This window comes from Danio rerio, chromosome 7, assembly GCF_049306965.1.
Source record: "Danio rerio strain Tuebingen ecotype United States chromosome 7, GRCz12tu, whole genome shotgun sequence".
NCBI lineage: Eukaryota > Metazoa > Chordata > Actinopteri > Cypriniformes > Danionidae > Danio > Danio rerio.
The window spans coordinates 19090001-19117454 of record NC_133182.1 but is presented as its reverse complement, the minus strand read 5'-3'; the positions used below and the strand labels follow the sequence as shown (position 1 = coordinate 19117454).

At 34.3% G+C, this 27454-nt stretch overlaps 1 protein-coding gene across 7 annotated transcripts in view; it reads left to right on the top strand.

Annotated features, from left to right (window-relative positions):
• The window catches only part of kirrel1a (kirre like nephrin family adhesion molecule 1a), a 76508-nt gene that overhangs the window by 21600 nt on the left and 27454 nt on the right, over positions 1 to 27454 (top strand). For all 7 annotated transcript variants that reach the window (XR_012382350.1, XR_012382352.1, XR_012382351.1 and 4 more), the window contains exons 2-5: positions 19251 to 19400; positions 23291 to 23440; positions 25273 to 25430; positions 27234 to 27384. Coding sequence is in view for 4 of the 7 variants with exons in the window: in XM_073906363.1 (XP_073762464.1) it covers positions 19251 to 19400; positions 23291 to 23440; positions 25273 to 25430; positions 27234 to 27384 (609 nt within the window). In the remaining 3 variants the exon portion in view is untranslated. The remainder of the gene's footprint in view (positions 1 to 19250; positions 19401 to 23290; positions 23441 to 25272; positions 25431 to 27233; positions 27385 to 27454) is intronic.

The following is a 27454-nucleotide window of genomic DNA, read 5'->3' as shown; positions in this document are numbered from 1 at the left end:
TTTTAAAATGTTTTAGATGACTATTTCTGAGTCTGTAATCTGCCACATCTATTTAAACATTGCATTCTGATGAGGACGGTCAAACAGAAAACCTTTTAAATTATGATGTAAAAACCTTGATAGCATTATAAGCAAACCTCACAGTACAAAATAAACAAGAAAAAAGGCAGTTCATGACTCGTTTAAACTGAACTGTATAAATGCTGCATCAGACGAGACACAGGGGAAGGAGCGAAATGGGGAAGAGTAGAAAGCAGCGAGAAATTATTTTCCTTCCCTCCGATTTCAAATAGATGGGTTTCTATAGCAACGCGAGGCTGCATGGATAGAGGGACAAAGAGAGGAGCGAGGGATGGAAGGGGAGAAGAGGATGAGAGGAGGGAGAGCGAGAGAAAGAGGTGTGAAGAGGAAGATGAGAATGAGGGAGCGACGTGGGGAAAGAGGTGTTTCTCCTCACTGTCACGAATGGCAAGGGCGGGAAGATGATGGAGAGGAAAGCGGCGGATGAGGCTGCAGACAAATACGAGGTGACATGAGGAAACGTAAACGAGCAAGAACGACACACAGACCTGTATATAACAACGCAAAGTGCTCTCATACTGTCTTATACAGATGTACAGTGTGAAATGGGTTATTTTGTCATATAAAGTTGAAGTAAGAATTTTTAGCCCTCCTGAATTATTAGACCCAATCTATAATTTTTTTTCCTAATTTCTAATTTCTGTTTAACGAACAAAAGATTTTTTCAACACATTTCTAAACATAATAGTTTTAATAACTCATTTCTAATAACTAATTTCTTTTAGCTTTGCCATAATGACAGTACGTTTTTTTACTAGATATTTTTCAAGACACTATTAGGGCTATTTTACTATATACTATACTATTAGTATTTACTAATACTATATATTACTATTGTTCTTTTGCTAAAAATCAAGATCACGATTTTCTCACAATTCTGTTGATGTAAAGTAAAGGTTAATATGAGTCGGCTATTATTATTGTTATTTCTCAAACATATGGTAAAACAACAACACTAACAATATCAGATGTATGTGTAGGTCTACTGTTGGTTAAAATGCTCAATTTTGAAAACACTTTGAATGGTGGACTTAAATATGTCCTTGTTGTTAATTCACAGTAGAGTGATGACAGCAGAATACAACTATTCATAATTCTAATGTTGTTGAGACATATGCTTGCAATCTGTGATTGACAACATTATTAGACCATTTTTTTCACTGGTAAAAGCAGACTTTTAGCATTATATACACTAGTGTAGTTATATTGACATTGTTAAACATTAATTCTCATGCACAACACTTTGTGTTCGCTATGAAGGAAAAAACATATCAAATGCTTGTCTTTGTTGCGATAGGATCATTTAAATGATGTGTGCACTTTCAGTTTTAATTCCACTGCCGAGTGCGGTTCATGTAAAAAAAAACATACATACAAGTCATACTTCCCGCGCGGCTCTCAAACGATCTGTGCAACAATTTGAAGGTTATTTACAATTTTATTACCTGTTATTCACAGCCTATGCTGTTCACACATCATTCGTGGGCAAGCGCACTCCTCACTTACTAGTAAAACAGTGCGTCAGCTCATGTGTGATTTCACGACTGCAAATACATCATTAGTTTTAGACAGAACATATATTTTTTGGGTGAATTATACCACATATATACAGTATGTGACACTTTTAACATGATTTGGAGAGGCCACATTGCTGAGCAATGTATGTAAAACAATGTAAAGACGTGTGCAACCTCCTTCTGTTTCTCCACAACTTATATAATTAGGTGAATGGTAGAGATGCTAGATTACGATTGTGTGATGGTCGAATCGAGATCGGGATCTTTTTTCAATTAATTGTGCAGCCTTAGACACTGTTCAGCTTAAAGTGACAAATCAAAGGCTTAGTAGGCAATCAAAAAATGAAAAAAAAAAAAATTTATATATATATATATATATATGTATATATATATATATATATATATATATATATATATATATATATATATATATATATATATATATATATATATATATATATATATATATATTGCTGAAGAGGGCTAATAAGATTCACCTTAAAATGGTTTCTAAAAAATAAAATACTGCTTTTATTCTAGCCTAAATAAAACAAATAAATCTTTCTCCAGAAGAAGAAAATGTCATGAAAAATTATGTATAGAACTTTTTTATTTTATTTTTTTCCCGTTGTTTTAGTCTGGCATAATTAACATTTCATGTTACACTATATGCATCAAAGATGAGATGTTTAATTTAGTCTGCATTAAGCTTACAAAAATATTTTTATACACACTGAAAGCATACCATAAATGTAATAAAGTGTCAAATACAAATGAGACATACAAATATATGTAAAATAATTCAGTTTGAGTGAAATTAAACATGCTTAATCTGACCATGTTGATTAAAATATGTAAAAAAAAAGATCAAATTATTGAATAATTGATAAAAAAGTTCATTTTGAAGAATATATACAACATCAAAATTAATGTAACAAAATAAAAATTACATAAATGTACAAAAAATATAAAAGCCACAGTCATATTTAAAATACCAAGCAATAAAATGACAAAAACACACAAGAAAGGGCTCAAATGTTACAATTTAATTGTAAAAATAAGACTATTCATAAAGTCTAAATATTTAATTGATATTAAAATAAATTGTTGTATTATTATTAAAAAATGTATCAAACTGAAATAAGTTTAAGTAACAAATAAGCTACGAATATGTGCCAATGCTGTAACAAAAACAAGCATAATTTAAAGGGAAAAAAAAAATTTTTTTAAGCATGAGCTTAAATTATGTTTTTATCATAATTTTTAATTTTACTATATTAAAAACAAATGAACAATAAACTTTGAAGTAAGTTTTTAACTGGTTTGAAGAATATTAGGAAAGCATATGTAATTAAAAAAGACATTTAATAAATGTTTTACATTCTTAAATATAATCTGTCTAAATATGTCATCAAATGATTCTTGTGCAAAATAGTCAGACATTGACTGTTTGGTGTATTTTTAGTCTCACTGGATGACCTTTTTGTGTAAATCATGCAAAAAATGCAAGTCATTTTTTGCTAAGAGAAAAATTAAGTGAAACCAGACACTTGCTTATGTACGTTATTCTAATGATCCCCTTTTCATTTTAGACCCACATAAACACACAAATGCAGTCTCATTCATAATCCCAAAAAACTAACAAGAAATCATCAGTTTAAATGGACATTTGTACACACACACACACACACACACACACACACACACACACACACACACACACACCCTTCACATGCCTGCAAACAAGCCAAAAAAACTTTTGGGCTAGGTTTTTTTTTTTTTTTTTGCATACGTCAGCTGTTGCTACGATGACGCAACACTACAAACCAGCAAAAGTGGCTGATTGGCTGGAGAGCAGCAGATGGAAAAAGGCATGGAGAGAAGGGTTATGACATGGCATGCATTAAAAACGAGAGCGATGCAATGATTATGACAGCTTTATTCATGCTAATAAATAACACCATCCTACAGCAATTCATCAATGGCAGCAATGCTGAATGAGCCAGCAGAGTCGCGTGCAATCAGAAATCATTTGCGCATTGAAAGGCTCTGTGTGTAGTTTGTGGAGGTGTCAGATGTGTGTGTGGTTTGGTGGTGGTGCGCAGTAGCAGGTGACGTATTTCTCCTGGTCCAGACACACTCTTTGTTGTCTGCGAGTGTATGAAGTCACACTTTAGTGTCTGCATGTACGAGTTTGAACAGCTCGCCTCTGTTTTTTTAGCTGATGTTCGTGTTAGTAGGATCTAGGATTTTTTTTTACCTCGAAGGGTCTGTTTTGATTAAAGTGTGCCAGGGAAGGTAATGGGGACAGTCATTTTTTATGTCCTCGATTCTCATTTGTCATCTTGGAAAAACATTAGGTAATTGGGGAACTGTTGCAGGAAGGAGCGAAAGGCTGAATGTAAACCTGTACGGTGTTTGCACTCCTTGCCATTGGCCCTTAAGTGCAATTATATTGTTTACAATTTTTGTTTTTACTTATATGTTTATATTATATTATATGTGTAATTGTATTATTGTAATTTCTTTTTAAAAATCTACTTTTTGTATTAATATTATTATTACTGTTAGGCACCTACAGTCTGAAGTAACGCAGTTTCGATTCTTTGTATGTTTGGACATGTGGTTAAATTGACAATAATGCTGACTTTGACTTGATGGGATGCTATGTTTAAGGGACGATGACAACAAATGAATGTGACATTAGTAGTTTTGGCATCTGTGTGAAGTTCTCATCTATGTACACCTCTGGAACTGGCAGCTTTGTCTGCATGTGTGCGCTTAAAAAAATTATTCAAAAATGATTCCTTGGACTTGCTACATTTTTTAAAGTGGTTGTAAACAATTTATTTTAGGATGAATTTAAACGAATAATTTCAGTTGAACATTACTGAATTTCATTTGTTTGTTTAAAGTCAACCCATAAAAATTGTTTGCAAAAATTTTACAGCAATAATTTTTTGTGTTATATCAAATCAAAACATTGATATCAAATCATTGATATGATCGTTTATTGCTTAACTATTAAAATCTTTAATTGTTTAATAAAGCTAATTTTTCTAATTATTGTTTGGAAATGCACTCATTTATCTCATTTTATAGTATATTTCATTAAAAAATATTTTGGTGTTTGTTCAGCCTACTTATTTAAAATGAGCCTAAAACTGCCGGCGCCAGTGGTGTAGTGGTTAGAGCATCGACACATGCGCTCCGGTGCTTACGGCGACCCGAGTTCGATTCCGCCTCGTGGTCCTATGCCGATCCTTCCCCTCTCTCTGCTCCCCATGCTTTCCTGTGAATTCTCTCTACTTTCCTGTCCAATAAAGGTGAAAACCCAAAAAAAATATTTAGAAAATGAGCCTAAAACAACCCAATTCTTTAGATTTTTTTGGGGACAACCTAATTGTTTCATTTTAAATCCACTTAAATTTCTTAAGTAACTTAATCGATTTGTGTTGGGACAACATGATTAAATTGTGTGGAACCCAGCTGTTTTACAATGTGTTACAGTTACCTGTAATAGTTAACAGTTATCAACTAATACATTTTTGAAAAATAATAATAATTGATTACTTGAAAAATAAATAATTTTTGCCAAAAATATGATACAACATATGGTGCAACTAACAATCCATCTAAAAAACACATAAGTAAAATGTATCAATTCTGTTTATATGCTTTAATTATATACTTTGCATCCTTACAATAACATTTGTTTAAAAGTTCACCATGTATTTATGCATAAATGTACAGTTAAAGCCAGAATTAATAAATTTAATAATCAGGATTAATATAAATCCTGAATTATTAGCCCCCCAATTTTTTTTTTTACCCAATTTCTGTTTAACGGAGAAAAGATTTTTTTCAACACATTTCTAAACATAATAGTTTTAATAACTCATTTCTAATAACTGATTTATTTTATCTTTGCCATGATGACAGTACATAATATTTGACTAGATATTTTTCAAGACACTTCTATACAGCTTAAAGTGACATTCAAAGGCTTAACTGGGTTAATTAGGTTAACTAGGCAGGTTAGGGTAATTAGGCAAGTTATTGTCTAACGATGGTTTGTTCTGTAGACTTTAGAAAAAAATATATGTAGCTTAAATGGGCTAATAATTTTGACCTTAACATGGTTTTTAAAAAATTAAAACTGCTTTTATTCTAGCCAAAATGAAACCAATAAAACTTTCTCCACAAGTAAAAATATTTTCAGACATACTGTGAAAATTTCCTTGCTCTGTTAAACATAATTTTTTAAATATTTTAAAAGGAAAAAACAAATGAAAGGGGGGCTAATAATTCTGACTTCTACTGTATGTTTGCGAATAAATATAAATAGTTTGTTAAAAGAAAAGTTATGCTAATAAAAAAATGTATGTCTATAACTAAAGTTAGCTTGTTTCGACACATTATTTAAAATATGTGGCCAAGAAATAACTGAATTTGAATTCTAATTAGACGAGTAAAAAAATTCAGCTGGTCATTACAAAAAAAGTCTAAACTTTTGTTGTAATTGTCTTAAAAAGGTCTTTTAAAGTCTTAAAATTGACTTTTGAAACCTTGTACTCTAGAAAGGACTGTTGTTGTAAATGTGGTTAGTTTACGTTTAAAATCTAAAAGCTGGCTCTTAAGAAGGATTGTATGTTTTAAAAACATAATTTTTACTGAGAATAATAATGTTTTTTGTTTGAGATTGTATTTGTATTTCTATTATTTGTAAACATTTTTGTCATCATTTTTATAATGTACTGTCACAGTGTACTTGTTACAGTAGTAGTATAATCTGTACTTCAAATCAAGGACCACAATGGAAAGAACTCTTGTTTTTAAAACTTTATTGTCTATGTACTTGATGAATTAAGTCGATTCACTTGTTTTGTTTTGTTTTTGTCAAATAAAAGAAAGAAACAACAAACAAACCTAATGTTGGGTCAAAAATGGACAAGCCTAACTGTCAGAATGAAAATATTATTTAAATTTATTTGAAAATATCCCAACGTTGGATTTGTTCATATTATATATATATATATATATATATATATATATATATATATATATATATATATATATATATATATATATATATATATAATATTGGGTTTAAATAACCCAGAATTATTTAGAATGTTGTTGCCAAGAAAATAAAACGTTTTTTAGATGAACTTGATGCAATACAAATAATGAATAATATACAAATTAATGTAAAATACAATTAAATGTAGAAAAAGCTACACTTAAATTTAAAAGATTTTTCAAAAAAAGAAACGTTCCATCATTTGTCAAAATTTCATTTTTTTTGTTCAACGGAAAAAAGCAAAACTTGTACAAATATTTGCTAACGGGGTAAGAAAAATGCATTTAATTAAAAATAACAAACATCTGATTTTTTGAACATAAACTTTAGTTAACTTTAGTTAATTGTTTTACATATTTCATCATAATAATATTCATTAATAAAATTAGGAGTGGTATTATATTTGTCCTGGAAAAAAAAATACTTAGTAAAAAAAATATTTTTGGTTGAAGTGAATATCACCTTTTCAGCATGTAGCTTTCTGTGTTTAACGAGAAAGGGGCGGAGCTTATCCATTTTATCTCTCTATTCATAAAGGGCTTTCTGTTTCGATGACATCATCATCATCATCCCAGTCTTTGTTCTGCCTGTGAATGTCTTCATACAGTAACTCATTCATCTAAATACGCTCTGCTGGAGTGTGAGCCGATCATCTCCAGGATTTATGTTTGTTGACTGAAGTGTGTTTTCTGGTTTGCAATCCGCCGATGCCTTGATGAGAGGCTGTTTCTCTCAGGTCGGTCAGTGGTGTGTTTCTGACACGAGTGCGGTGTGTAAGTGTGGTCGGCGTGAGCGAGTGTATGTGTGAGTGCGGTCAGGATGTTGGCAGTGTGGCATGGACTGCCGCTGGTACCCAGGGATCAGTGACTCAAGAAAATCAGGACACTCTAAATTTGTCACTGCAGCATAACCCACATAATGAAAACTACACAAGCCCTCTCCTGCTCTCTCTCAGGTCCTCTTCCCTCATTAGCTGTCTTTTACCTCCTTTCTCCATTTCTGTATTTGTTGTTGTGTTCTTGTCCCGCCTGTCTTTCCTTTAACTCCTTCTCTTCTATCATGCTTTTTTATTTGTGTGTGTGTGGTTGATTCATAATATCAAACCCAAATAGACCTAATAGGGGAAAATTGAGGTTAATTGTCACATGGGAAGTATCTTTGTAGAGCTCACATTTTTAGAGCCATATTCTAATTTTAGGGCCATATTAAATTGTTCTGGATTCCTTATTTTTGTTTGTAATTTAAATTTTTTCTGTATTCTATTTTATTTAAAAAAAATACAATAATATTTTTTAAATACGTGTTAAATATTGACTTGGCACAGAAGTATAAATCAGGCTCCACCAACAGCTTACTGACTTCTACAAACACTTTTTTTGACAATAAACATGTTTCATATTGGACACAAATAAAAAAAACTAAAGTGATTTTCAGCCTAGGCTCATTCTGAAACCGTAGCCTTATATACATTTCTGGAGAACCAAATACATCCCAAGAGCTTCTTTTTTTGCAGTTGTTGTTTTCGCGAATCCACCAGAGGCTAATGTGTACACTTTTTGGGATCTCAAATTTCTCTTGCAAGTGCCATTGTGCCAAGTGCCTGCTCTTCTCATGTAAATCCACCAGAGGGTGCTGCCAACTGACTGACCGACCAACTGACTGACTGTCTGATCGACTAACCTACCCTCCTCCTTCACTAAACCCAACCAATAGTGTTTTCAAAAGCAATCCAGAAAAAGAAACGCCCTCGTCTGATTTTTACCACATTTTCAGATTTTACCACATTCTTACCCTGTTACTGGTTTACTGGTTTATATTATTTTTTGGCTTCTATTTTTGTCTTACCTGCTTTCTGGAACCATTCTTCAGCGGACTCGAACTCTGTTGTCGTGTTCAACTTTGCGTCTCAAGTCCACCGACGTGCATGGCAAGCTACTGGACAAACTGGTAACAGCGGAAAAGCCATCCATATGAAGATAAGTGTTCCGCTGGTAAGCGTAAAAAAAAAAAAAAAAAGCGGTGTCATACCGCCCTGTAGCGTTTGTTTTAAAGACGAAATGCCGCTAAATGAACTTCAGACTACATAATTCATGCTCTCCAGAAATGTATATAGGGGGACGTTTTCAGAATAAGCCTATGTTGGTGACTGGTCCAGTTCTCTGTCCACACAACATGCTCCACAGCAAAGTTCAGTCTGGTCTATTAAATATTTCTGTTGATGAAGGTTTACATTTAATTCTCTTAAATGTTGGAACACTTTATGTGGAGATATAGTTTCTTATCATGTTTAAAACTGAACTAGTTGCAGTGTTGAACTGATTGACCATTGAAGTGCTGTTTACACTAGTGAATTTTGTTTTAGATTGAAAACACCCATCATCATGACTGCTGCTCCGTCCACCACAGTGTACAGCTTAACACTAGAACCACAGAGGTGGTCATCTGTCCTTAGCTATGGCCTTTGGTCACAGGATATTTATTTACTGTCTGTTCCTAAAGTGCGGACTAAGATTGGAAAAAGGCTTTTAAATCTGCAGCACCTTTTGCATGGAATAATCAAAGTTACTGTTTAAATAATTAATTTCACTAAATGCTTTTAAAAAAAGAGTATAAATGATTTAGAAATTGAAACAGGCTTGGAGATATTTTGAATAGTTTGCTTGTCAGTGTGATTCATGTTAACTGTCCATTGTTTTTTGTTTATTGTCTGTTAGACCCATGTGACATGTATACTGTCTAATCTTGGCCAGGACGCTCTTATAAAAGAGATTTTTTAACTCAATGTGTCTTTCCTGGTAAAATAAAGGTTATAATAATAAAAATAATTTAGTCATTTTTTGATAACTTTGTTGAAATAAAGCACGCATATCTATAATTCCCAGACTTGTACTAAATATGTGTATATTTCCTTTAAACATTGTTATTTTTGTATAATGACAAAACAAAAAAAAAAGATTATTTCTAGAACTAACAGAGCAATCAAAATGACCGCTTGCATTTCAGATTTCTGCTATTTTTCCAGTGACTTTAAATATGCACGCTTTTGTTGCCTAGCCACCTCCTGCTATCAAAAACAACTTTACTTCAAATATGTAGATCTGTGTTGCGACAAATTCAAAACTGCTTTCATTCTAGCCGAAATGAAACCAATAAAACTTTCTCCACAAGAAAAAATATTATCAGACATACCGTCAAAATTCCGTTGCTCTGTTAAACTTAATTTTGGAAATATTTAAAAAGGAAAAAAAACAATTGAAAGGGGGTGGGGTGCTAATAATTCTGACTTCAACTGTATACAATATTTGTTGTATTGTATAATGTAATGTTATACTTTTTGTGATTGCATTTTTTTTACAACTCAAAATTTAGGAAATTGTAGTTGTTCTCTAATTTTGAACATTATTGCATTGCCTGCAAACATGTTAAGGCCTTCAGAGAGTTATTAATGCTCCATTACTCTCATTTTCAGCATATATTCTACATGTATAACCTGTTTAGGTGGTGGATGAATGCAGCTGAGTGATCTTCTATGGAGTGCAGACGTAAACAGGACGGCCCGCTGTAGAGCTGCATGACCTTCCTCTGATGTAATTCTGTTAATGGATAGATATGGATTTTAGCGAAGGCCAAATACTGGCCCGTTGTATAATAGCAACAAATATAATAAGTTGCTGCTTTGCTTTCTGGTTGACACATAGTGGTTGTGCCGTTGCTAAGGTGTTTTTTGAGTGTCTGTTTATTTGGTTGTTGGGTGGTTATTCATTGGCTGAAGTCTGAGAATCCCAGCCCTGAGTTTTCATGATGTTCGGGACCCCTGAGATGTATCAAGTTCCTCTTTCTTCATCAGATTTCGTAAATCCTAGTTCTGATCATGTTTGTGTGAAACCATAAGGATAGACAAATGTTTCTTTTTTACACGACATTGATTTAGCTTTTATTTTTTATATATTTAGTGTTCCTTCCACTAACCTTGTCATGTGTTTATGTCTTGCTTGATTTTTCTTAACATTTATTTTTTAAATATCTATATTGGCTTTTAATGAAACCTTTTCATTTTGTCATTAATTTGAATACAAATTTAGAACACCTGTGCATTTTTAAAATTTTGTGCATAATTTTAGTTTGATTTAACATTATTTTAACAATGATAAATTCTTAATAATTGTTATTATTACTTTGAGCAGTATGTTCTAAATCAAATCCCTTTTAATGTCACATCATCAGCAGCACGTGTGCTCTGATGAGTGAAAAGCTTAGAACTTAAAATCCATTCTACAATAGATTTCTATCAACATTTCTTAATGCTATACTTGATGTTTATTTATTTATTTATCAATCTATCTATATATTTATTTATTTATTTTTCCTAATGTTTTTCAGAGTTTTTAGTGTTGTTTGGATCCCATTTAATTATTTTTTTTTTTAAATGTTAAATGTTGAAAGAATTATTTTCATATTATTTTTATATTATTATCTACTATTTTGTCAAAATGTTGTAATTTTTGTTTTATTAATTTTTTGGTGTGTTTCCGTAATTTTGTATGTAATTTAATTTAGTTCAATTTTGTTTATTTTATTTTATTTTATTTATTTATTTATTTTTTTTTATTTTATTTGAAGTTAGCTCTGTTGCCTCACAGCAAGAAGGTCACTGGTTTGAGTCCCGCTGGGCCAGTTGACATTTCTGTGTGTCGGTTTCTATGCTCCGGTTCCTCCCACAGTCCAAAGACATGCGCTATAGATGAATTGAATAAACTAAATTGGCCATAGTGTATGAGTGTGCATGGATGTTTCCCAGTATACTGGGTTGCAGCTGGAAGAGCATCCGCTGTGTAAAACATGTGCTGGATAAGTTGGCGGTTCATTCCGCTGTGGTGACCCCTGATGAATAAAGGGTCTAAGCCGGCAAGAAAATAAATAATTGAATGAATATTTTAATTATATAATTAAAATTTTACATTGATTTAATTATAATTTAGTAAATTTGTTATTTTTTTAAATAAAATGTAGTTTTATTTCTGTCAAAAGATTAAAGAAGAATTTTTATTTTTGTACATGTTTGAAAATATATTTTTAGTTAACATTATAATAATATTATACAATTATGCAATTATAATTTAATTATAATTTTTATTGTTATTACTTTGAGCAGTATCACAATTTCTTTACATTAAACAATGTTTATTTTGATGAACTGTTGTAAAGTGTTTTGTGTTAACTTTTATATTTTTACAGCTTTGTTTTTCATATTATATTTTATATACTATTTTGTTTGTAATTTTGTCATTTTTACGTTTTAGTAAAGTGTTTTTGTGTGTTTCCATCATGTTAATTTAATTTAAATAAATTTGACTTAATTTACTTCATTTTATGTTCATTAAATTAAATTATTTCAATTTAAAGTCACGCTTATTAGTTTGTCTTATTTTAATTTAGAACATTTTTTGTCGACCCAGGTGACTTTTTACACAGAAATAAAGGTATGCAAGCTGTCACTAGGGTGGTACCTTTTTCGACAGGTACAGATTTGTAACTAAACGGTCCATAATTATTCCACAAGGGTACATATTGGTACCTAACAAGTACAAAAGTGTTCCTCTTTAATTCTTTGGTACATATACACGTTTGAGGTATACCAATATGGACTCTTTAAGTATAAATGTCTACCTTTTGAAAAGGTACTACCTTAGTGACAGCTGCGTATTTTATTTTATTGGTTTGAGAGTGCCTATATTACATGAGTTTTTTTTATATTATTTTGCATTTTAAATTTAGATTCAGCTCTAGAATTCTGTTATTCTGTTTTATTAAGTGTTATTTTTTTTACCATTTTTTATTTTAAGGTCCACCATTTCAGTTTTAGTCATTTTAGTACATATCATTACTGTAGTCATTGCATTTCTGTTTCTTTTTTAAGCTGATATGTTGCATCTAATATCTGACCAGTCCCTTTAAGGATGAAATTTCATTTTCCAAAGTTCAAAGCACGCGACATACGACACGCGAGCAGAAACAATTCTAGCAATGCCAGAGAAACATATTAACTGCATTATCCTCCAGAATGTCTGATGCTTTTCATGGTCATTAGAGCATTGTTTCCTGTAGTTTGGCTTCATTAAAGTGATGACGGATGTTGCGCGAGCGCGGGCCGGGTCACAGGGCGATGAGTGGGCATATGCCAGTTGTTAAGAGACCCAGAGAGACGAGGACCTACAGAGAAATGCTGGAGGCTGGAGAGAGCGCGGAGAGAAGAAGAGAGGGCCACGGGCCTGATATTTAATGTGATAAATGGATTGTGACAGCGCGTCTCCAAACCCCCTCCAACCAGCAGAGAAGAACCACAGAAATAGAAGACAGGGCCGCGCAGAGAAAACATCTATTTAGACTTGAAGACAACATTGAGAAAACTGCCAGAAAGTCTGCAAATTAAAAGGCAAAACTGAGAAATCTCATTGAGGGAATGCACCCTAAACCTTCATTATGACTTAGGACCCTATCATACACCCGGCGCTGTCTGGCGCAAGGCACGGCGCAATAGTCTTTTGCTATTTTCAGCTTGGCGCAAGAGTTGTTTTAAGGTGTTGCGCTACACTCTTTAAATAGCAAATGCATTTGCGCTCATATGTGCGCCCATAGGCTTTCTGGTCTAAAAAGAAAGGCGTTCTGAGGCGTGTTACTGCCGCGTTACTATTATGAGAAACTACAATAGATTTTTCAATAGACCAAAACAAAACCGGTCTAAAGTCGAGCGCAGAGTTGCGCCCCGCTTACACACTGCTTAATAGCCTTCACACAAGATGTAGAGCCTACACACAATACGCAAATATCTTTACAAATGAAAAAAATAAAATATTAAGGATATATATAGCATATAATAAGAATATATATAGGATATAAATATATAGGATTAAAAATATTACAAAACCTTATTTTCTAGCCTACATAAATATGAAAAATCACTGCTTTTATGCCTTCTTCATCTCGGGAGGCTTTTTCAGTTCATTCATAACAATCTGCTTTTGTATAATGTTATTATTATTAGGAGTATTATTTATTATATCCATATTTATATTTGTTTTATTAAAAACAAGCTTAGATTTGCCCACCTGGAGGTTTTAGACCATATGGGGCACAGCATGTGTTTTAGGATATAACTCAGGTTTTTTTAGGCTAATTGATGTCTGCGTAAAGGTTTCCCTATCCAAGAGCGAAAGTGAAAGCAGATCATTTATCTCTCATTCTTGGTAGATGCTCTGTTTAACTGTTTTCTGTTGAATAAAACTGTTAACTGTTAACTGTTTGCTTGTGAAATGCTCAGTTTTTCCACTTAGACTTACTTTATGTCCTGTAAATAGCAAATGCGCTTATGGCGCGACACAGCTGGCTCTTAAAGGGAATGGGAGATGAGACTCTGATTGGTTTATTCTCAAAACACATCTATAACTCATTAAGAAAATAAATTCAAAATACTAAGAAGTGCATATTCTGACAAAATTACCATTTTTATTTTAACTTTAGATGCATTTAAACCTGTTGTAGGGGACTCTTAAACAATATTAGGGCACTTTGAGATACTGTACCACATGACCTGCTCTTTAAGTTAAAGGAAAATGCTGATTGGTTTTGTTTTAGTGACACACATAAGGAGAAATCCTAGACACTTGTTATGGTTATTCATATTTTCTATGCAGTATTGGTTAAATGAGTCTGAAGCTTTTCAATCTTCCACTTGTTTCAGACATGTTTTAAAGAATGTTAGAATCCAGCAGCCATTGCATTTTATAGTTGGAAAAAAATACAAAGTATTTATTCATAAAAATATTTGTGTGTTCAGAAGGAAGTATCTCAAATAAGTTTTTAAAGAAAGGTTTGCTGGACAAACTTTCGTTTTTATTTTTCATATTGTGCTTTTACAGTTTTTCTTGATTGCTTTGATGCAGCCGATAACTGAAACTCCACACAACTTGCAAACAAATACATGAGCTCTTTCAATCAATTATTACACAATGGACAACAAAATACAAAATACAGAACTCGGTGTGAATCAGTGCACCATTGCTTGCCATTGTAGCCTATTGCCAATGCCATTTGTTGTCATTCTATTTGGGCTGTCAAATGTGCCCTTTTGCAAAGAATTGGATCCAGAATAAGAAATGACTTGATTACATTTATTTTGAGTTCATGACATTTTTTAAACTGTGGCTGAAAACTGAAATACTGTAAAAAATAAAAATAAAAAAAACAGACAAAAGAAATAAAATACTGTAAATATTAGAGAAAACACATGTAAACCAAATATACAGTCAAATCTATTGGACATAGCCACTATTGACCTCCATCCATGCTGGCACAGAACAACACAGACCTTCCACCGTTTTTATAAGGTTTGTAGACTGATTGCTAATTGAAGATTTGTGTGAAGGAGTGTCAAACCAGTGCTTCAGTGAAATCATACTGATCTTGGTAGTTTCTAACAGTAAGGAATAGATGGTTTCTGTTTAGTTACCATAGCTAAAGCAATGGAGTTTGTACTGCTTCAATGACATCTGTGTTCACTGTTTTGAAAATGGTGGGGAAAATGTGTGACCCAATGAGAAAGGGTTCACACATTTGCAAGACCTGTCCTCTGCTCTGCTGGGATAGTGATAATGAAAATGAAGTGGAACCTAGTTTCTTTAACCCGATCAAAGCAAACAAGGAAAAACTGTAATCAGTTTGTTGTAATATTTCTCTTGATCTTTACTGTGTTTTTGTTTCAATTTTAGATTTCACTGAAAGTCTTGATTCATTTCCCCATCAATTCATAAACAATATTTAAGGTTTTTATCTTTTCTATAAATCATTGATAATTTTACAATTCAAAGAAATTCTCAGTTCATTAAAAAAAGAGACTGATCCTCAACAAAAGAAATTATTTTTCTTGCATAAATGACTTTTACTATTTAAAGCTCGCATCTATTGTATTTTTCTGTTTTTATATTTTTTCCATTTTATTGTTATTTTTACTTCTTAGTTCAAATACAGTATTTCAGTTACATTAAGTTATTTCATGTGTCTTTGTTATTATTTTGAGTGACACCATGGCAACCCTAGTGATTCATTTTGATATTTGAGTACTGAATCAGTTAATCCTGTAGAAAAAAAAAAACTGTCTGAATGATTTGTTCATGAATCAGACATTTTGTCACTTTAGAATTAAAAGGTTCTATCTGACATTTTTGTCAAAATGGAGTTATTGACATATTCTTATAAAATGACTACTTTTTTACATTATGGGATGTTTTTTTAATAAGTTGTTTACATTTTAAGTTTACTTTTATTTAAAAGTAAAAAAGTTTTATTTAAAACTTTAAAGCTCAATATCTCAAAATCATTCAGAACGCAGATTGAACCTTATAATTCCAAGGTGACGATTTTTAAAGTTGAACTCATCCAGTCGTAATTGCTCTCAACTCCACTTGAAACTTGATCTGTTTTTTCCACACATATTGCTTGAAACCGTTTTGATATCTTGTACAGTTGGTGATTTTATGTTATTTTTAATATTTGCTCACTTTATTTAGGCTAAATGTTTACTATTAGACCAACTTTTGCTACAGTTATGCTATAATTTGTTTAATACAGTATTTGTTTGAACAATTTTGTACTGTTATTATATACACTGAAAAAATACACTTGCTGCTTTTTTATCTACTCAGGTAAAATGAGTTAAATCAACACAATTTTTTTGTCATTTTTGGGACAACTTAATTATTTTATGTTCAATCCACTCAAATTTGTAAAATTACTTATTTTATTTAATCGCTTGGTGTTGAGACGACATAAACAATCTTGTTTTATTTTAAATACAGGTAATATTTTAAAGATTTGGTAGCAACACAAACATTACTTTTTCTCTAAATGCAATTAATAGCTACTGTAATTTTTGTTTATTATATAATATTTTGTATTATAAATATATTATTCAGTAATTTAGTTTAAGATTGTTTACCTTGTTTATGTGAATACATTTAGATTTGTGGTAACATTTATTTTTGCTGCCAGCTAACCATGATTTTTTCAACCCAATACAATTTAATACAGTATTAAAAAAAATAGAATTCTAATGGAAAACATTAACATTTGATTTTTATTTAATACTGTATATAAGCTACAACTGTATGCTAATATTTGACAGTACATCTGTCTTTAGCTTTTGAAGTTTAGTGTGGATGGATATTTTTCTGTTTCTCATTTAAAAACACAGCTCAAATGAAAATGAAGGAGAGTAAATGTAGCCTTGCTCTCAAACATATTTTGGGTTGAATTATTCCTTCGGTTCCTCATTCTTTACAGTCTAGCACATGGAAAAGAGAAACTAGCACAGTTTCTCCTTGTGTTCTGTCGTACAAGTTTTCAACAATGTTTGGGTGAAAAAAAATTATGACAGGACATTCGTTTTTCTGAAAGAAAAAACTGAACTATAGGAAAGTCACAAACTACCTCCAGGTGGATTGGGAAATGTAAAGAAAGAAAGAGAAAGAAAGACAGAAAGAAATGATAGCTTTATGTATATCATATATCTTTTTGTATTTTTCTTTTTCTTTTCTTTTTTTTTCTTTTATTATTTTTCTACTGTAATGGTATTGTGTATGCAACCTGTACATCCATTTGTTGTGCATCTCTATGATGCTTGAAGACTTGAACCTGATGCTTGCAGACTGTTAGCTACTGTATGCGCTACTGTGAAAGCCACAAAGGGGAAATAAGTGCTGGGGATGTTTTCTCTTTTTTTGACTGTTTGTTTTTCTGTTTTGTGAAAATTTAAAAACAAAAAACAAAACAAAAAATCCACAAAAATCCTATAAGTATGAAAGAAAGAAAGACAGAAGTAACAAAGAAAATACCTCCAGTTGGATTGAAAGGAAGGAAGGAAGAAAGAAAGATGGAAGAAAAGAAGAAAATATCTCCAGTCGCATTGAAACAAAGATGGAAGGAAATAAGGAAGGCAGAAAACGCATCCAGTAGGATTTAAATAAATAAATAAAGAAAGAAAGAAAGAAAGAAAGGAATTAGGGAAAGAAGAAAGGAAGAAAAGAATGAAAAATCATCATTTGGATTGAAAGAAAAAAGTAATGAAGGTAGGAGCAAGGAAGGAAATACCTCCAGTTAGATTGGACGAAAGAAAGAAAGAAAGAAAGAAAGAAAGAAAGAAAGAAAGAAAGAAAGAAGCATGGAAGGAAGAATGCAGGGCACATATGAGTTGGCCTTACTTGATTTACAACATTCTTGATTTGAGTCCAATTAAAGATCCAGAAGTGGAGCTCTGAATGAAAGCTTTCATTGTGAGTGGGTTCTTCTAGCTGGAGACTCGGGTTTGTCTGGAGGATCAAATATCCTCCTGTGTGTCCGAGAAAGAGAGCAACTCTGGTGGAGACCATGTTTTGCGGCTGAAGAAATGTGTCTGGAATTTGGTATCAAGGGACCCGTTCGTTCCTCCACAGAACCGCATTGACTTTGACTCAGAAGAGTGATTGTTAGCATGAAGCCTCTCTGTGGATGGAGGCGTGAAGCTGAAGATTATTGCTTAGCTTCAGTCTGTCACACAATCACGTTTCCTAACATCTCGAAATAATGTTCTAATGTTGGAAAACTGGTTTTACGATATTTCATTTTTTTTTCCTTTTCCAGATGATTGACTGCAACATTTTTTTTAATAATTAGGAGGGAGCTCATCTTCACAAACACAAAAAAACTCAAAAAATTACTTTTTATGTTTTTTTAATAACAAAATTATCACTCAAATGCAATCATTTTTTTCTTTTTCATTTTACAATACCATTTTGGGCGTCACAGTGGCACAGTGGCTAGCACAATCACATCGAAGCAACAAGTTCGCTGGTTCGAGCCTCGTGGGTTTGCATGTACAGTAACTTATGGAGTTTTTTATTTTAAAGGTGCAGTGTGTAATTTTGACACCCAGTGGTTCAACTAGGTATTGCATTCCTTGATCAAAACATGCAAACGCAGGTTGCCAGATTGAGAACTAACAGGAGCGAGCCTGATATTTCCTAATATGTTTAATCAGCTCGCAGGAGGAAAAAAAACAAGCCACCCTCACTGTTTACTCATTTATTGTTCCGTTTCTCTGGGAACTGCGTCACAATACGAAACAAAATAAGCGGGCACAGCTTCCGGTTTATGTGGTCTTTAAATGGGCAAATTCTATAATCTCTTTTTGTGCTTCGCAAGTTCACACGTCACCTCTCCATGCGTCCTCGACCAAAGGTGCGGAGCAAGAACACATCCGCGAATTTTATCTGTACTTGGCAAGATGACTTTGAGTTGGAACAGTACTTCGGCGATGGTTGATGACGTGTCACGAGAACACAAGAACGCAAGTGCAGAGAAAAACACATATTGAGAAACAGCCACAGATTTACTAACAGTGTCATTTGTTTATGTATGATGTCTGAAATCGTCATTTGAAATAAACTGCAGCAGAGCCTCAGTTCTTTCATTAGTTGCACTGCTACTGTTATGTGTGCTCATGACATGTTATTAATAATGTTCTGAATGTGTTTCTGCAGTGCGGACGGCACGGTTCTCTCAGGAGCCTGCAGACCAGTCAGTGGTGTTGGGCCAGAGGGTGGTCCTGTCCTGCGTGGTCTTCAACTATTCAGGCATTGTGCAGTGGACCAAGGATGGACTGGCCCTAGGCATTGGAGAAGACCTGCGGGGTCAGTCATACACAACACTTCCTTCTCTTTTCTTTCTTTCTTTCTTTCTTTCTTTCTTTCTTTCTTTCTTTCTTTCTTCTTTTCTTTTTTCTTTCTTCTTTTCTTACTTTCTTTCTTTTCTTTTCTTTTCTTTCTTTCTTTCTTTCTTTCTTTCTGTGATAAAATAATTGTAAAATAAATGTTGTCTGTGTTATAATAAAACCCTCTTTTTTTGAAAGTGTACCTTTTAGGTTCTGTGTGGTCTAGGTTGCTGTAGTTCTTGCACATGTCAGTAATCAGGAAAAAGAAAAAAGTCTCGATCATAATTAATGCAAAAGCTATTGTATTCAAACTGATTAGAAAAAAGAACAACGTATGCGGTATTGGGCCATACGGACCTTTAAATTTTAAAGAATGCAGAAGTAAATGATGTCACAGACCTGATACTGGGTACACAAAGTTTTAAACACAGGAACTTATCAGCAAATAAAATACTGTATTAGTGAGATTTTTTATTAGCCTTCACTTTTCTTTTAAAAAAGGGAAAAAAAAACTACATATTAAAAATATTTCAATTAAAATTAACCATGAGAGAATTACAATTAAAATAATATTTGCAACACTTTTTCTTTCAAGAGTTCACACTTAGCTGGTGATTGATTATAAAGCTTGTTTGGCATGCTGTCCCGGGAGAGAGCCCTGATCTCATAAGATCCTCGAGCCCGGGGCTCCCTCCCATTTGCAAGGTGAGAGGAAAGTTTGAGCTCAGGTAGATCTCAAGAATTCCCTTGCTGCAGATAGTGATTGATCTTAAGAGATAAGTACTTAATAAGAGCATGTCTATAGTGCTGATTTGGATTAGTCAATTATCTTAAGTTGCATGTTTTTGGATGGTGGGAGGAAACCGGGGAACCTGGGGAAAACCCACGTGAGCACGGGAAGAAAATGTAAACTCCGCACAGAAACGTCGGCTGGCTTGGTAAGGACTAGAACCAGTGAGGTTTTTGCTGTGAGGCAACAGTGCTAACCATTGGGCTACTGTGCCACCCATCTAGGAATGGAAGAGGAGTAGGGGTTAAAGGGGGATTCTCCAAAATGGTATATGGAACTTAGGGTATTTATAGTGGCTTAGGAATCGTCTGATTGGTGAATCATAAGTTGAATAATGCGAGACCAGACACAAGCAATCATAAGCACGTGATCCTCTCGAAATTAGTTTGTAAATAAACTTCATTTATAAAGAAAGTATAAACATATAAGAATGTCTTTCTTACTCTGTAATTTTCCGTGTTTCCCTGTGTGTGTGCTTTTTATTTAGTCTCCATCACTCTCACTGTTTTCCCCTGTTTGCTTGTTTTCTGTCCAGCTTCTGTCCTCTCGTCCCCTTTGCTCTTTTGCTTTCTGCTCCACTAGCTCATCTTTTTCTCACTCCTTGAGGACTGTCATGAGAACACTGAGGGCAGGATGTGGTATTTTTTAACCTCTGCCATTATAAATAGATAAATGTGGACCTGATAAACTACATTTGCTGCATTTGCCCGATTCGTTAAAAAGCATGAGGCATGAAGACACATTCACTTCCTTATCCCTTCCCTCTCTCTCTTTCTCCGTGTCTCTCTCACTCACTTTGACTCAGTGTAGTTGTATTTACACTGTGATGCTTCACTGGTTTGTCCCCGTGGCTTTCATATAAAAGCATGTGAACACATCCTGCACTCACACACACAAATGTGCACACGCATACATCAGCACATCCTCATACACACATAGCACACACTGATAACTCAATCTCACAGCGGAGAGAGGGCTGTGTGGGTTGGGGATGCGTGATGTAATTCACGGCAGAATTTTTGTCATTTCTCTTGCAGCAGAAGCTGGAAATGTCCATGTCATAGTGCTAGCATTTGTCAGGCAAACTCTACTGCCACCCAGTGGTGGAGAGTGTCCCCCTGCTGCACTGCATGCTGATTTTCCCCCACTTGTTAGTACGCAAACATCACTGTTACTACTGCTTAAGATCTGACATTCGAACAAACGTCAAGCCCCCAGTACTACAACCATTTGCTGATGCAGGAATGTGGGATTCAGCATTCATCATGCTGCTTCAGAGGTGGGCTGTTTTTCCAGGATAAATGGACGGGAAAATTATTGATATCTTGGGAGTAGATCAACCATATATAGCAACTCAATAAATACAGCAATTGCCGAACCACCTTAGCAACTGCATAGGAGCACATTAAAGCCCCCAAATCTGCATAGCAACAGAGTATAAAAACTCAAAGCACCCTAGCAACCACATAGTAGCACACTAAAACAACTATAAAAACAAAGCACCCTGATAAAATCAACATGAACATGAATAAAACAACATAGCAACATATAAAAAGATCCAAAGCACCCTAGCAACAGCATAGCAACACACTGCAAACCTCCAGAACATGATAGCAACCGCATAGCAACACACCAAACACCACCAAAATAAAATAGCAACAGAATAAAAAAATACCCAAAGCAACACAATGGAAACAAGAGTATGATAGAAACTGCATAGCAATAGAGATAATACCCAAAGCACCCTAGCAATCGTGTAGGAACACCGTAAAAACAACCAGAATATGATAGCAACAGCATAGCAACACACTAAAACAACCAACAAATATAGAAACAGTGCACCCTAGCAACCACATTGCAACATGGTAAAATGAACAAGAACATGATTAAAACAACATTGCAACATAAAAACACCTAAAGCACCCTAGCAACAGCATAGCAACACACTGAAAATCTTCACAACATAATAGCAACTGGATAGCAACACACACAAAAAAACCAAAATATAATGGCAACTGCATAGCAACACACAAAAATTACCTAAATTACCCTAGCAACTGCATAGCTACACTCAAAAAATAGCCAAAGCAACCCAAGAACTACATAGCCACACCGTAAAAAACACCAGAACGGGATAGCAACTGCATAGCAACAAAGTAAAAAAATACCCAAAGCACCTTAGCAACAGCATAGCGAAACTGCATAATAACACAATAAAAACCACCAAAAATTATATCAAGTGCATAGTCATACACACAAAAAATACCTCAAACAGTCCCTGCTGAAAATGCAGGAGTTTCATTGAGTGCACATGCTTACCGACTGAATTCTGTGTGCTCAGCAATTCTCTCAAGTTCATATATGATGTAAGAGATTCATTTCAAAGCTTCAGTGATTCAAACAGGAATTTTCACATAACTTGAGTTGGACTAGGATCAGGGTGGGGCCAAGCCGGAGCACTCACACTGATCCCCCGGGCTCTGCAATGGTTGGGGAAATTCTGAATTGAAGCAAAACAAATTATTACAATTGGCTTAAGATTGGTGATGAAAAATCTGGAAATGTGTCTACCAGCAGGACCTGGGAAGTTTAAAAAAAAAAATAAATAAATAAAAATAAATAAATAAATAACTTGTGCAAGACTATAGTCAAAAACGGACAGATTTGTGCCAGTGCATGTTTCCAGATTTCAGTGTGTATCTTGTTCAAATGAAGACCATCATTCATTTAAATGGAGTTAACTTGTAATTTTCCTTAACCAATCACCTACTCCCTAAAAATTATTTCAAGAGTTCACACTTTGCTGGTGATTGATTATAAACCCTGTTTGGCATGCTGTCCCGGGAGAGCCCTGATCTCATAAGATCCTCGAGCCCAGGGCTCCTTGCCGTTTGCAAGGCGAGTGGGGAGTTTGAGCTCAGGTAGATCTCGAGAACTCCCCTGCTGCAGATAATTGTTCATTTACCCCTGCTGTTCTTTTACCGTCCCCTACATCCCTACAATAAAATCTAGCTCAAAGTGTGGTGTGGTCCATGCTGGTGAAAGTGTTCCATTCTGATGTGTGTGCATGTGTTTTGCAGCCTGGCCGCGGTATCGTGTGTTAAGGCTGGTGGATGTTGGGCAGTATAATCTGGAGATCTCAGCTGCGGAACTCTCAGACGACTCTCTCTATGAGTGCCAGGCCACTGAGGCTGCGCTGCGCTCGCGACGGGCCAAACTCACCGTCCTCAGTGAGTAGAGTCTGCATGTCTGTGTTTGTTTGCTCAGAAACTACTGAACTACTTTGAGTTGAACTCAAAATTATTATTGTTATTATTTTTCTTATTCAAAATTTCCCAAATGATCTTTAACAGAGCAAGGAATTTTTCACAGTATTTCCTATAATATTTTTTCTTCTGGAGAAATTCTCATTTGTTTTATTTTGGCTATAATAAAAGCAGTGTTTAAAAAAAAACTTTTAAGGTTAATATTATCAGCCCCCTTAAGAAATGTATTATTTTCAATTGTCTAAAAGAGGGGTTCCCAAGATTTTCAGCTCATGACCCCCAAAATAACAATTCCAGTGTCTTGCGGACTCCACTATCATCAGAGGTGCTTATAAACATACAAACACTGCACGTAACGGTGCACACACACCAATAGGAACTATATAAACGAGCTTATTGACAATACAAAAAAGTGCAAGTCTAACAACCATATGATTTTTACAGTAATTATCCATTTAATTTAATATTAATTTCACTTAATGAGAATGGTGGGCACAATGTTTACAGTACAAGACTGTTCTTGGTTTATTTTAGAGACCGCCACTTTGAGATCGTCCTCTATGTTCAGTCATGGCCTTTATATTTAATGTATGTGAGTGCCGAAAAGGTGTCAAATTTTATTATTGTGCAAAATCAATCTGCTGCAACTAATACTATTGCTGTGTTGGTAATCTAGCATAATAACCCCAGCGGTCGCATTCCAATGGGAAAAAAATGAAAGGCTGATGGATTTTTATTTGCATGCTGCTTTTTATGTAACTAGTAAATACTATTTTTATCTTCTGTAGGTTATGGATAAAATATAGTCATTCTAATAGTCTAATAACATATATTATATTTTTAGAAATTACCAAGTGATCAATAGCCCCTTTCACATATAGTATGTGTGAACAGACCCTTTTTGAAAATACCAGTTAATTTGTTCCAGCAATTTAACGTAAAGAGAAATTGTAACTTTACTGGTAATTTGCCTGAATGCTGCATGCAGAAGCGCATTCACGATTAGAATGCGCTGACATGAGACGTCTACTTTAGCCATTCAGAACACACTGATGCATACACATCTGCGCGGTTTATGAAAATAAAAGCCTTTGAATATTCTTCCATATTTTGCCAGCAAACACACTTATTATATACATCTCGACATGCGAAAGTGTTTCTCTATCTATGTTTTCATCAAAGTTGTTCACAATACTTATCCATCCACAGAGTTTGTAATGTAGTCACATGTTCAAAAATTCATGAGCAGCCATTTAGAGCTAATTTCTGGTAAAAGATGTCAGAATTTACTGTTATTTTTAAATGGATGTATGAATGGTCTTTTCCGAAAATAATCTGTAACATCCTTGCCTTTGTGAACAGCGTTTTTTTTTTAATATGCCGGTGAAGTCGTTCACCACTGGTCTACAGAACAACTCATCAATATACAATGACTTGCCTAGTTACTCTAATTAACTGAGTTAAGCCTTTAAATTTCACTTAATGCTGAATACTAGTATCTTGAAAAATATCTAGTAAAATATTCCGTACTGTCATCATGGCAATGATCAAATAAATCAGTGATTAGAAATGTGTAGATGAATTTTTTTCATGATATACAGGGAGGCTAATAACTCTGACTTCAACTTTATCTGGATGCTCAATGCATGCTAAAAGCATATGCTTTAAAACTGCCTATGATGGTTTTTGCTTCTTTTTTTTTTTTTGAGGAATGAAGGGTTGACAAGTTCTGAAATGAATAGATTTATGAGTTGTTTCCATTATTAATTGAACTCCATATGTGCTTGTGTCTGTAGTTCCTCCTGATGAGCCAGTGATTGAGGGCTCCCCGGAGATCCTCCTCACAGCAGGGGTTCCCTACAACATGAGCTGCGTGTCCCGCGGAGCCAAACCAGCCTCGGTCATAGAGTGGCAGAAAGACGGCCTGCCGATAGAAGGGGCTGTCAGCACTACGGTGAGACACACACACACACACACACACACACACACACAAACACATGGGTATTGGCTCGTCTGCTACATTAGTTCTCATTTCATTCACAGACACAAATCACTCACTCCTTGGACTAAAAGACACAAGACACACTAAGATAGATAGATAGATAGATAGATAGATAGATAGATAGATAGATGGATGGATGGATGGATGGATGGATGGATGGATGGATGGATGGATGGATATATGGATGGATGAATGGACAGACGGACAGACAGAGATGAAGATAGATAGATAGATAGATAGATAGATAGATAGATAGATAGATAGATAGATAGATAGATAGATAGATAGATAGATAGATAGATAGATAGATAGATAGATAGATAGATAGATAGATAGATAGATAGATAGATAGATACACTAAAAGAAATCAACACAATTTTGTTTTCTGAATATGACATTATTCTAATTGGTTGATTGCTTGTTTCTAATTGGCTAATGGACGTTGTAAAGTGTGCAGTTATTTTCAGAGAAATACAAGTTTATCCAACCTGGTCTTGACTGCATCACAGTTCCTTATGACTATGATATGTATGATGAAAAATTTAATCCAAAAAAACAACAATCAAAGGCTTTATGTAAGATTGCAAGAAACTACTCTTCCCAACAGGCACCTTGATGCCAAAACTACAACAAAAACATAAAATAAATTAGAAATACAAGTCGATTTGATGAAAAAAAAAAAACCATCAAAATCTAACTTTGGCATAAAAGCACATCAAAAAAACGATTACAGGGCAGTCCCGTAAACATTTTGTCACGTTTTTTGATGCCAATTTGATGTCATTTTGACATCAAGGTAGTTAACAAAATACAAAATCCAGTGTAAATTTGTAACTGAAGCTTTCAGATCAATAAAACTTTTATTTTTGTGGTATTTTGGTGGTCAAAAGGGCCTTAATGTGTGGATGTCAAATGGAAGTCAAGGTTTTGACATCAAATCGATTCTTATTTTTGACATCATGCTTGATGTTGTTTTGACATCAAGGTTGTCTGGTGACAAAAACTGACAAACATTTTAAAATACAATATCTTAACAAGGTATTCAGGTTTGGTAACCACAGTATAAGTAGAATAATTGTATACAGTTTGCTGAATTATTAGACATTAATGCACACTTGGGCGTCACAGTGGCGCAATGGGTAGCACGATCGCCTCACAGCAAGAAGATCGCTGGTTTGAGCCTCGGCTAGATCAGTTGGCATTTCTGTGTGGAATTTGCATGTTCTCCCCGTGTTCGTATGACTTTCCTACGAGTGCTCTGGTTTCCCTCACAAAGACATGCGCTATAGGTGAATTGGGTAAGCTAAATTTATCCATAGTGTATGTGTGTGAACGAGTGTGTATGAATGTTTACTAGTGATGGGTTGCAGCTGTAAGGGCATCCACTGCGTAAAACATGTGATGGATAAGTTGGTGGTTCATTCCACTGCGGCAACCCCTGGTTAATAAGGGGACTAACCCGAAAAGAAAATGAATAAATAATGCCCACTTGAGCTGTAATGATCATACATGTGTAATAAGTTGAAAGTTGTGTTAAGAGAAAAATCATTTGAAAGCAAGTTAACATTCCTTTAGGAGAAAAACACTGTGCAGATAATGGACATAGATCCTTCTATTTAGGCCACACGGCTTGTGTGGCTGTGTTTGTATACTTAAAAAATGCTGCTTTGCCTGACTGGGGATAAACAAGGCTTTAAGATGTATATGGGGTTTTTATCGTACCAACAATAAAACACTGTTGTTGATGCTGTGCAGGAGGTTCTTCCGGACAGGAAACGCGTGACTACACGTAGTTACCTCCCCATTCAACCTCTAGATACAGACACAGGGAAGAACTTCACCTGTGTGGCGACAAACCTGGCTGTTCCAATGGGCAAACGGGCCACCATCACCCTCAACGTACATCGTAAGTCTAGAATTCTTTTATAGATTCAATCACATCTATGGGGAGGGAAAGCAACTCTAAAAACTGAGGT